Source organism: Arachis hypogaea, chromosome 8 (genome assembly GCF_003086295.3).
Source record: "Arachis hypogaea cultivar Tifrunner chromosome 8, arahy.Tifrunner.gnm2.J5K5, whole genome shotgun sequence".
Lineage (NCBI taxonomy): Eukaryota > Viridiplantae > Streptophyta > Magnoliopsida > Fabales > Fabaceae > Arachis > Arachis hypogaea.
This window is the reverse complement of record NC_092043.1, coordinates 44,794,684-44,808,056: the sequence shown is the minus strand read 5'-3', so window position 1 is coordinate 44,808,056 and position 13,373 is coordinate 44,794,684. Positions and strand designations below refer to the sequence as shown.

The window sequence follows — 13,373 nt, the reverse complement described above, 5'->3', positions numbered from 1 at the left end:
CGGCTATGTATCGCAAGTGTAACATAGGCGGAGTTATTTTTCGCTAAGTATATATTTTTCGTGATTTTTTTTGTCAATAAACAATGATACTTTTAAAAAATCACAAAAGATATATAGTTAGCAAAAAATCACCAAATTTTAAGAATAAAAAATATCTCAATTTTCTAATCATACTTGCAAAAAATCGTATCAAAATTCAAGTTCTAAAGTATTTTTTTATAAATACATATTTAATATTGAATATTTTTATCGTGATTTTAAATTATTTGAGGGATAACAAAATCTTGGTGGGACTGGCAATGAGTAGGGTAGGGTTTAGACTCTACCCTAACCCTACCCGCAGATTGAAAACTTTCTTAAAACTCTACCCTACCCTACCCGCTGAAAATCTCTCGACCCTAACCCTACCCGCACCCTAAAGTTCTAAACTCTATCCTACCCGACCCTACCCCGCAGAAACAAAAAAAATTCAAATAAATCTAAAATTCAACTATTTCAAATTTCATATATATTAATAAAATAGAAAATAAAAAACTAAGTTTAAATTAAAATTAAAAACAATAAAATCTTAAAGAAATCCAACATAAAATTACAAATAATATGATCATCAACTAGTTTAGTGATTATTTCAAGTTTTTATAAGAAGAAGATTGTGAGTACAAGACTCACTTTCTTCACTACATACATAACTTTTACATATATATTATGAAAAAGTCTAGGGGGCCAGCAATTTTATTGCATTTTGACCAGCATGTAACTAGCAGAGAAAGGTGAGTCATTAGATGAAATCTCACACCAATCTCACACCATCAAATCATCATTGATGGCTAGTTGACGACTACTAATCACAAATGTTGTTGGCCCCCTAGTATTGCTCATATATTATATAATATATTAAGAATGCAGATATGATAGGTTAGGGTATATCCTAAATCCGTAACCTACCCTACCCGCAGGCAAATTTGCACCCTACCCTATCCTACCCGAACGGGTTGGTCTGGGTTAGGTACCCGCGGGTAGGTTATATATTGCCAACCCTAAATTTTGGTACATTTTTATCAACAATAAAATTATTCGAGTGCATTTTTTGTAGTTTACCCTAAATATAATAAATAGAATTTTTTTTTATACCTAAACAACGAAAAAGAAAAAGTAAGGAGAAGTAAATTTCTCCTAGTGGGCAATTGTGTCTAACTCATCCCAAAGATAAAGCCACTTCACTTGAGAAAGACTATCCCTAACAGCTAGCTTCGCCATAAGATTTATGGCATTTGTAGTGCGTTGAATAAGCGTTATATTTGCAATCCATAACCAAAGTCAATTATCTGTAACCATGCTAGTTGATCTTCCTCCTCACCAACTCATCATACCCATTTCTTGGATGAATTCGATTTTCAGAACCATCCAGCTTCCACATCTAACTGCCTATTTAGATCAAAACTTAATTTGATCTCTTTCAGAAGTATGGAACCAATCGTTTTCAAATGCCATTTTCCATTGTTCCAAATATCACCCGAAGAGAAAGAAGAGTATGATATAAGAGACAAATCCACCCTGCTCTGTTTCAGAACACTCATACAAGACGTCCGAAACATTATTAGGCAACCTAAATTGACACCAAAAAAATTCTCTAAATCTTGAGTAAAGCGGATATGAGACATCTCAAAGAGAACTTTCCTTCTCCTACAATATACATTCTTAGAACATAAAGTCTTAGATTTTTCTCTATTTACCTTTATCCTAAAAGCTTTATAAAATATGTTCATAGAGTTAATGACCAACTGTGCTTGCCTCTTACTATCTTTACAAAATAGTAATAAATCGTATACAAACATCAGCTGCAAGACTCAAGGTCCCCCTCTCGATACTGCAATAGGAACCCAATCTCCATGTTACTTATAATTAATAAATAATACAGTATTTTTAATTAGTAAAGCATTTAAGAATAAACCTGTATTGGTTGATGTAATTTTTTTCCTATTAGATTTTTATCCCAAATCTCCACCGGATTTTTGTCTAGAGAAATTTCTATCGAGCATAAGTTACATAAGCTAAGTGTTCATGTTGTCTACACAATTTCCGTAGAACAATGTATTATATTGGGTTAAGTACGATTTTCGTCTTTAAAGTATAGGTTGAAAATTTTTTTCATCTTCAACTTTTTTTTCATACAAAATTGTTTCCAAGGTTTAACTTAGTTTTAAGTCGTCCTTTATCGTAAGGACCAAAATGGTACAAAGGTGATAACAGAAGTGAAAATAGAGGTAGATCGTGAACAATTTCTTCTTTTTCCTTTCCCCCTTTTCCTTCTTCCCTTTTCTCTTCATAGGAGCAAAAATACTCTTTTTTCTTTTATTTTATAATTTTTTTTGTTATGGATAATTTAGTCTAATATTTAAGTAAAAAGAATGATTTTAAAACTTGGTTTTAAACCATAGGAACGATTTTGTATATTAAAAAAAAAGTTAGAGACAAAAAAAATATTCGACATATATTTTAGGGATCAAAATCGTACTTTATCCTATTATATTCAAACGTATTATTTATTTTTTATGAAATTATAAAATTTTACCGTTTGTTAATTGTCAATAATTATGTTCATCACTAACGATATACAGGAGATAGATAGCCTAGAGTTTTCTATGGAGAGTCCAGCTTTGAAAAAATGTATAGTCGTAGATAATAATGTAACATATGATAGCTCTCACTCTTGTTAGGTCTATTAGGAACAATAAGTTAGGCACATTATAGGAGAAATCCGTGCATAATGATGCATGTCTTTCAACTAGCTGGATTCTAATCATCTCATAGTGGCAATGTTGGAGAGACCAGGGTGTGGACGGTTTATTTTATGAATTTAATTAGGGAGCTAACTATTTTTTATTAAAATTAACGAAGTTTTTTTAAATGATTATCTTTCTCTAAATTTTAAATTTTAAATCCTAACTTTAAATTTTTAAAAAATGCGGATTAAAAAAGTATTTTAGAATAAAAAATGAATAAATGTTGAATAATAAAAGTCGGTTATATATATATATATATATATATATATATATATATATGTCTCTCAGCTGTCGCATGTTTGTAATGTCACTTTCTTGTGTATTAACAAAATCAACCAAACCGAAATCATGGCCTAAAACCATTGTCGTGCAACTATATTTCACTTCATTAATAGCAGAAGCATCAATTACAAACATAAAGAGGTCCTTTGCGTTCTTGAACTACAAAGTGGTGGCATATCACATGCTTCATAACTCACGTATAAATAAATGAAAAATGTTACAAGAGAAATACCAACATACATATGTTCATGTTCATGTATAGATTAACATCCAATACATTTTGATTGGGACGTAGAAATTACATTTTTTTCCCAATAGATTAAATTAAAATATACTTTTTTTTATGACTTAGGATTTTTTTCTACTATAAAATTAAAAAATTATTATTCTCCAAAAAGATTATTCGAACTTTAATTTTTGGAATTCATTTTTTCTTTTTGCATTTTAGTCAAATTTGTCGGACCTCTCGGCGAATTTCAATATATTAATAAGGTTCGCCGCACTCCAACAAATTCTACGTTTTATATAGATTTCATCCTACCCCTGGAAAATTTCACATTGAGTTCGCCGAAATATAAAAAGCCGTAGGAGACCACTTGTTTCCAAACTGCTGACCAATCTCAAACTCATTCGTTGGATCTTCTTTGGGGCCTCCATGACTAAATAAACAATCTGAGGTCATTGCTTCGAGATTCAAAGTGAAAAAGTGATCCAGCAGGTCATATGGTCGAGAAATAGTAGGTTGTGTTAGTGCGATTTGTGTGTCACCATAGTATTTCATTTCTTCCGTCTCACCGTCACCAGGAATTTCCATTGGTTCATCCTCAACATCTTCACTATCATCGAAATTAACTTGATAAGGATCGATCATCAGGTCCTTGATAACAGAACCCTCGTGACTTTTAACATCTGATTGCATCATACCTTCATTAGAATGTTCAACGTTTGATCCCTCTTGACTACTTTCAGGTGGCATATTTAAGTCAATCATCGTCCTTCTAATATTTCGTCTGACTACTCCACTTAAAGGAAAATCATCAGCAGTATCTGCAAATGATTCTCGTCCACCAAACTTAACTAGGAAGACAAATAATTTTAACAAATGAACATTTGTTCATCGGTTGTGCCACACTCTTATAAGACGTATATTCTCGTAATCATGTAACTGATACCTAATTCAAACAAAATAAAATATTATCAAAACCTAAACTATAATAAAAATAATACAAAATAAACAATCACAACTATAATCTATGATATACCTTTTGTAAAATAAAAAGTTATTTACTTCCGACGGATATTTGAAGTAAATTTTTTTCACTCTTTTCATATGTTGTTGGCTAATGAAATGCAATATCAAATTTTTTAACGCTATTAGACGTTTACTTTAGGTCCCATGTATGTAATCACTGGTTGAACTAACTTAAATACGATAGAACATTCCTTATTATACACTATTTCACCATCATAATGAATAAATAACAATGAAATTTCAGACATTGTAGAGAGTAAATAAAAAGAATTCTATAGCATCAATATAGAAGTTTGCCAGGGGTACAAGGAACCCCATAAAATTCATGAAGTTTGCTAGGGATAAGGCAAACTTGGCCAAAATACAAAAAAAAAATGTATTTCAAAAATTAATGTCTTTTTAATTTTTCTTTTTGAGAAATAATATTTTTTAATTTATAATAAAAAAAATCTTATGATATTATATCATTATTTTATTCTACAATGAGTTGTATTGTAGCGTGAAGCATGTTGACGTGATGCATTCTAGTGTCAGTTTATATAATTTTTTCTTTTCATCCATATTTAAGAAAGAATTATGTAATCAATCATACACAAATTAACATTTAATGATTATTTATGTCAAAATTTGTCAATAATTTAAATATTTTATTTTATATCTTTTTAGTAATTATTATTATGATTCTTATGTTTCAATGAGTTAATCAGTAAGAATCAATAATAATTATCATCGTTATATAATTCTACAACGGGTTATATTTTAACAGCAAACATGCTAACATGAGTATTCTAGTGCTAGTTTACTACGTTTTTTCCTCAACTATTTTTTAAGAAAGTATTACGCATTCAATTATGAGTAAATCTCTATAGTGGTTCTTAAAATTTATGCTATTATTCAATTTGGTCCCTCAAATTCCAATTTTATTATATATAGTGGTCATCCAAATCGAATTTCCGTTCTATATAAATTATTCTAATATTTTATTTCATATCTTTTTAGTAATTATTATTATGATTTTTTTTATATTTCACTGAGTCAATCAACAATAACCAATAATCAATAATTTAATTCTACAATAAGTTACATCTGACACTAAGTAAGTTGACGTAGCAGGCAGGGACGGTTCTACATACATTGTTGTGGGGGCAAGCGCCCCCACTACAATTTGGAATTTTTTTTAATAGTATATGATAATAATATTTATTTGTCCCCATTAAATTATTAAATTTGACCCCACAATAAATTTTTACTCAACTTTTGGTACTTAATCGTTAATTTAAAAATTTTATATTAGAAATTCGTTAAAACTTAGAATGATCAATTCTCAAATTTAAACGAAATTAGTGTTCTTTTTTAAAAATCAACTCAAAAGAATATTATTTATCTTCTTTTCAAATTACTTTAATTTTTGCATAGCAACTGTATTAATTGAAAGAACTTTTTTAACTATAAATATAAATAAGAGTCGACTTCTAATTGTGTTATGAAGTGAATTTTTAAATAATTATTTAGTAATATATATAAAAAGAGAGAAATTTTGATGGAAGTTAACAAAAAAAATTATTTAATTTTTTAAAATATAAAACCTAAAATAATAGAAATTTAAATTATATATTATTATTTAAATTACTATTTTAGTATTGTAATTTATATATTAGATATTTTGAAGGCTAATCATATTTTATAATAATAAAATATAATCATAACAATAATTATGTTATATGTACATAAAAAATAATTATTTGTATAAAATATATATTAAAATATAAAATACACATTAAAAATAAGTTAAACAATACATATATTTATACATAGATATATAATAATTAATAAATAATTTAATATTTAATTTTTTATATATATATTATTTTTATTATAGAAATAATTATAATGTTATATAAATTTTGTCCCCACTACCAAAATTTTCTGGATCCGTCACTGGTAGCAGGTATCAGTTTAAATACATATCTCCTCTCAACTATTTTTTAAAAAAGTATGATATAATCAATCATATGCAACTTAACAAGATTAATTATGTTGAGATTTGTTAACAATTGTAATATTATATTTTATTTCTTTTTAGTAATTATCATAATTTTTTATATTTTAGGATAAATTACATCGATAAATAGATTGAGAGTCAATATTACACAAATGTCCTAAAGTAAATTGTGTTACATACTTGTCCAGTTTGTAATTTTATGTAAATCGAATCAATTAAATTCGATTTATATTTTTTTAAAATAAATTAAATCAGTTAGATTTGATTTAGTATGTATATGTTGTACCAATAGTAAATTGAATCAATTAGATTCAATTTAAATTAAATCTAATTGATTCGATTTATTATTGTACAGTACAACATACATAGTAAATAAAATCAATTTGATAATTTAATATTTTAATTGAAATAATATTTTAATTATTTTTCAAATTATATATTATATAATTATAGTTAGTCTTTTTATATTGTATAACAATCTGTTACTTCTGACTCTGGAGAAATCTAAGTTTTAACTTATATGCCACATTGAAGGGCTATACTTTATAATTTTATCAACATTAAAGTCCCGATAATGATTTTTTAGATGCCAATGAGTCAAAGAATAATTTTTAATTAATATTTAAAAATCGTTTATTGTTTCGTTTTAAATTCATTAGTTTGTAAAATTGTAGATTTTTTGGAATTTGAACTAAAACACAAATTAAATTTCTATTCTTATTCATTTTGTTTTCTTTTGATATTTTATTTAAATCCAAATAGGAGTATTTCCTTATTGATATCTATGTTTTAAAGTTAATGAACTTTAAAGTATGATGTCAATACTATATATTAGTAAAAAATAGAATCAAACTGATTCGATTTACATGTATATGTTGCATTAGTAGAAAATCGAATCAAGTATCGAATCTAATTAATTTGATTTACATTGAAAAAAGTATAAATCAAACTTAATTTATTCGATTTACATAGAATTATAAATGGGACAGACATGTAACAAAATTCAATTTAAGATATTTGTGTAATATTGACTCTCAATCCATCTAATTTATCCTATATTTTATATGAATCAATAATTCTAATATTTTATTTTATACTTTTTTAAAAAGTATCATTATTTTTTTATATTTCTGTAATTGTTATATATAGTATTATGTTTTACCATTTATAAGCGTAAGTTTTAGAGCCAAGTATGCTGTGGCGTGTTAGTGCCAATCTACATGTTGATGCTACTTTTAAAAAAATATTTTATATTAAATAATTAGATTTATTAACATTTAGTGATTATTTATGGTAAAATTTGTTAATAATTATAAGGGCAATTTACCCATTTAAATAAACAGGAAACCAATATTATCATATTACACATTATGCAATCTGGATACCAAAATACATTTTTTCACTAAACTATGTAAACCGCGACAGGGGTATCGCGGTTTACAATATAAACGTAATCCGCTACAGGAGTGTCGCAGATTACGTTGGCGTTGAATAATCACATAAACCGCTACAGGGGTGTCGCGGTTTATGTGTGATTGTGATACGTGCATAATCCGCTACATGGGTGTAGCGGTTTATACTTTGTAAACTTTGCCTATAAATACCAAGCAAGATAGGGAGTGAGTTATTTGAATGGAGTCATTTTCACACTTTCACAAATGGATAGAGTGGAAAGCTTGGTGGTTCTAGTCCACTATTCTGGTAAAATTAAAAAAAGTAACAGGCATGATGTTAAGTTCACGGATAAAGAACTGCTGAGCATTTTTATCCGTTCTAGTGATACTTTGTTGGATCTGAAGAGGAACATATTACAGAAGGCAGAGTTAGCTGGGGCTAAGTCGGTGAAGAAGATGTTCTACAAGATTTCGATGGCGGTCGTATCGAGTGGTGTGCAGTGTGAAATATTTGTCATAGGGTCAGATGAAGACATGGGGGAGTTGTTTCATTGTCGGCAGAGTTTTTCAGAGGTGAGAATAAACGAGTTGTTTGCCAAGCTGGAAGACCGAGTGGACAATTCCAGGGCTTCAACGCCAAATCCTCAATCGACGGCAGTGGGGTGTACTTCTACTTCGATGCCTGTCGTTGCACCCAGGTGTCTCCTACCTGCAGCTCCACCTGTTCTAGCATCGGCAGAGAGGTCACCTGGTTTGATTACTGGTCTTGTTGGGGTGGTGAGCCGGATCACTATGAGGACGCGATGCGGGACTATGATTCAGACGATGAGCCAGATCACATATCAGGGGATAGTGAGGACGAGACTCCAGTGCTCCCACCTGCACCTTAGGGGCCATCCAGTTCTGAGTCCCACCAACAACCGCAGCATTTCTCGACGCTCAATCCGGAATCAGTGAGCCAACAACCAGATGATTGACACACCTTCGGCTACCAAGGATTACACGAGGGCAATGCTTCTGCTGAATTTGTGATTGGTCAATCTTTCCAGACTAAGGAAGAAGCTGTGATGAGTGTTAAGGATTATAGCATTCGTCGTGGAGTTCAGTATCGGGTTATGGAATCTGATCATCTGAAGTATGTTGGGAGATGCAAGGAGTTTGGAAATGGCTACAACTGGATCATTCGTGTGGCACTTCGGCAGCGCAAGGGTAACTGAGAGGTTAGAAGGTACAATGGAGCCCACACATGCCTGGCCACATTGATATCGAGCGACCACTGACAGCTCGATTACCACGTCATTTGTGCGAGGATCTATCCCTAGGTTAGGGCGGACGTAGCGGTTACGACAAAGGTGTTGCAAGAAGCTACTGAGTCAACCTATGAATTCAGGCCTAGCTACAAGAAGGTCTGGAAGACAAAGCAGAAGGTAGTTGCACAGATTTACGGGGATTGAGAAGAGTCATATGCGGAGTTGCCCCGGTAGATCATTGGGATGCAAGCAACGATGGACGGTAGCATAGCTTTGTTGAAGAATTCTCCAGTACGTGTTGGTGGTGAGGTTGATGAGTCCTCGGAGTACTTTCATCGACTTTTCTGGACATTCTCTCCATGCGTTGAGGCTTTTAAACATTGCAAGCCACTGATCAGCATTGACAGAATGCATCTGTATGGGAAGTATGGCGGGAGTTTGCTTCTGGCTATTGCGCAAGATGGAAACTCCAACATATTGTCAGTTGCGTTCGCACTTCTTCAGGGAGAGAATGCTGAGTCGTGGGCTTTTTTCTTATCCCACTTGCATCAACATGTGACCCCACATGAAGGGATTCTGGTCATTTCTGACAGACACAACGGTATTAAGGTTGCACTAGAGGCACCAGACAGTGGTTGGAAACCGCGTCATGCATATCAAGCATATTGTATTCGACACGTTGCAGCCAATTTTGCCCTCAGTTTCAAGGGTCAGGATGCGAGGCGGTTGCTCGTGAATGCGGCGTATGCGAAGACTAAGACCGAGTTTGACTACTGGTTTGATATTTTGAGGACTTAAAATCTGGCTATGTGTGATTGGGTAAACCGAGTGTGTTAACTCTGTACTGAAGCAGACACGAAATCTTTTGATAACTGCACTTGTGAAATTCACATATGGGAGATTAGCAGAGCTTTTTGTCGTCTGAGGGTAGACAACAGAGGCACAGTTGGGATCAGGCCAACGGTTTTGCCAGGCCCTGGTCAAGGCGATAGAGCGCGACCTGAAAGATGCGAGGTGCTTCACGGTTACTCTGTTCGACAGACATCAGTCTGAATATACCGTGGCTGAGACAACTCCTACCGAGAACTTCTCGCTCGGGACGTATCGAGTTTCCCTCAGAGATCGCACTTGTGACTACGGGTACTTTCAAACTCTCCATTACCCTTGTTGCCATGTGATTGCATGCTGTGCTCAGTCCCGTTTAGACTGGGCTACGTACGTCCATGAGGTTTATACTATGAGTAAGGTGTTCATCGTATACCGGATGAGATTTTTGCCACCTATTCCAGAGGGTCTCTGACCACCATACGCCGGTCCTACTATCATCCCTGATCCTAACATGAGACGTGCTAGAGAAGGGCGGCCAAGGTCAACAAGAATCTGTAACACCATGGATGAGGCCGATACTGGTCGGCCGAAACGATGTGGGCTATGCAAACAGATAGGACACACTCGCAGGAGTTGCCCTCAGCGAGGATCCGCCCCCATTGCCGAGGCATAGTTGTCTTTAGGTCGTCAGGATTAAGTTGCAACCGATGTTGCGCTATACAGGAGTTAAACTTTCATCCAAAAAATCATTCTCCATGAAAAATGACCTAAGTACGCACTAAAGCATAAACCGCTACACTCCTGTAGCGGTTTATGCACGTATCACAATCACACATAAACCACGACACCTCTGTAGCGGTTTATGTGATTATTCAACACCAACGTAATCCACGACACCCCTGTAGCGGATTACGTTCATATTGTAAACCGCGATACCCCTGTCGCGGTTTACATAGTTTAGGGAAAAATGCATTTTGGTATCCAGATTGCATAATGTGGAATCTGGTAATATTGGTTCCCTGTTTATTTAAATGGGTAAATCGCAACACCATCCCCCTCTCCTCTCTCTCTCTCTCTCTCTCTCTCTCTCTCTCTCTCTCTCTCTCTCTCTCTCTCTCTCTCTCTCTCTCTCTCTCTCTCTCTCCTCTTGAACATCAACATAGTCTAGTCATTATCCTCTTCAAAATCACAAAAAAGAAACAAATAAAATCGAAGAATAGAATACGTATAAATTCAAAATAAAACTCTAATTCTTCAGAATCTTCTTCACCAAAAATCGTCAATTTCTCAATCCCAAATAACTATTTTTATTGCAAATAACACAGAACACTAATTCGATTCCAGAGGTAATGGGAGGAGAAGATGACGAAGATGCATTGCCAAGAGGGGAAGAAGAGGACAATGACGCCCGAGAGAAGAAGAAGATGAAGACACGACGTTTGAAAGAGGAAGGGACTCAGCAGTGATGAAGCTGTGGTTGCAGAAAATAAAGAACTCAGAGTTACTACTTCTTAAAGCTAGAAACCTCCCGAAGAATAATAAGAAGAAAGAGAGGGGAGGAGAAGATGGAGCTCGCGATGGCAAAAGGAGGAGCCACCATTGATGCACAGAAGAGAGCGAAGAACGATAGAGAAGAGAGAGATATTGGTAAGGATTGAATAAAAAGGAGAAAAGTGCGAAGATGGAGGGAAGAGAAAGAAAGAGAGGACGATTGAAGAATATAGAGGAGAAGGAACATCCTATATGCCATTGTTAGTTGGCAACCATCCTTTGTAGAGATGGCTTTCTGATTTTGAAAGAGGAAGGGGAATTATGGTTAAGTGTATGTTTGGGTGTCATTATTTTGTTCAAAAAAGATGTTTTTTCAATGAAAAAAGATTTTTTTATTTTTTAATGTGTTTGGCAAATTTCTAATAGTAAAAGTAAAAGCACTAGTAAAATAAAAAAAGATCTTTTTTGAGAAGCTGTAATTTACATCTTTTTTTAAAAGATCTTTTTTTCTCAAAAAAAAAGATGTTTTTCATGTAATAAATAAACAAAAAAGTACTTTTATATTGTTATACCCAAACATAATTAATAGATAAAAAGACCTTTTTACATGAGATATTCAAACATAAAATTACTTTTACTTCTCTATAAGATCTTTTAAAAAAAGATAACTTGAAAAAAAACCTTTTCTTAGAAGCTCGTCCAAACGGCCCTAAAAGTTAGGAATTTGAAAATAGGTTGATAGCTAGCAACTCCCTTTGTCACATCAAATATTTTCATCAATTGAGAATGTCTCTCTTGATAACTGAGTATTTTGTGTATGTTTTTAAATTATTAAAAGTTATTTTTGTCGATAACAAAAATGGGGTCATTATTGATAGCGTTTAAAAAATTTAGAGATATTTTGTGTGGTTAACTCTAAAGTAAATTATATTCGTACTTATTTTAGAGGTATTCTCAGACATAAATATAAAAAAAATTGTTTATCGTACAAGTACATATACTAGTTTAATTATATAATGTTTCAGTTTTTAACCCATTTTGTAAAAAACTTTTAGATTTGTCACCGATTATTTTAATTAAAAAATCTAAAAATTAAAAATTCTAATTTTATACTTGGCACATGTCATAACCGGGTTAAACAAAACGAGTAATATTAATTGCAAAATAAAATTGGCGTTTTATTTGAGATTTATATTAAAAAAAATTCTCATTTTACTTTCAAGAAAACATATCATAACTATAAATGTGTAATTTGATTTTTTAAATTATTATTTTAAAATTTAATTTTAATATATTATTAATATAAAATAATTTTATATATATCTCTAATTATATAATAAAAATAATTATTTTTTTAATTTTATAAATAATAATTTAAAAAAATAAATATAATTAAATAAATATATAAAATATTTTACATTATCATGCATGAAAATTAAACTTATTATTTAAAGAGTTTTGTCACAGTAAATTTTTAGAATGTTAGATTTAACAGTGTTTGTATAGTTTTCTGGAGTGTTTGAGAATACTCTAGATGGTTCTGAAACGTTCTAGAATGTCCTAGAAGTTCCTGGAATACCCTAGAAGGTTCTAGAAGAGTGTGGATTGATATAAAAGTATGAAGAGTTGTATGAAACAATCTAGAAGTATTTAGAAAGTAGTGGTAGGATAGATATTTATAAAGAAGGTTCTAGATGATTAATCTAGACCATTGATTAGATTTAATCCTAACTATCTATTGAGGAGGTGGATGGCTATAAATAGGAGGTAAGAGTTAGTGTGAGGGTGTGTGAATCATTTGTAACCACACTTGAGTACTAAAGTGTTCTATTCACCAAGCTTCCTTTTTCTTGTGTTCTCTTGTGTTCTTAGCTTTTTTGCTAAGTATTGAGGGTTAGGCTGACTTGGTCTTAGCTTAAGAGGGTGAGTAAGTCCGAGTGCCGGCACGGTAGCGTTGGAGTGTGTCCAAGGCCGTAACAACTTGGTATCCGAGCAAGGTTCGAGAGGGAGCACAAGTGGTTTGTGGGAATGGCTTCTAATATCACTATGGAGCATGTTGAGTCTCAAAGGGGAAGGGATGCTATTCCTTCT

At 32.2% G+C, this 13,373-nt stretch overlaps 1 protein-coding gene across 1 annotated transcript; it reads left to right on the top strand.

Moving 5' to 3' along the window:
* The first annotated feature begins 9,218 nt into the window (after window positions 1-9,218).
* LOC112705415 (uncharacterized) lies at window positions 9,219-9,761 on the top strand. The gene has a single exon (XM_025756246.1). It carries the CDS (start codon window positions 9,219-9,221, stop codon window positions 9,759-9,761), a length of 543 nt encoding a protein of 180 aa, XP_025612031.1.
* Window positions 9,762-13,373: the final 3,612 nt, after the last annotated feature.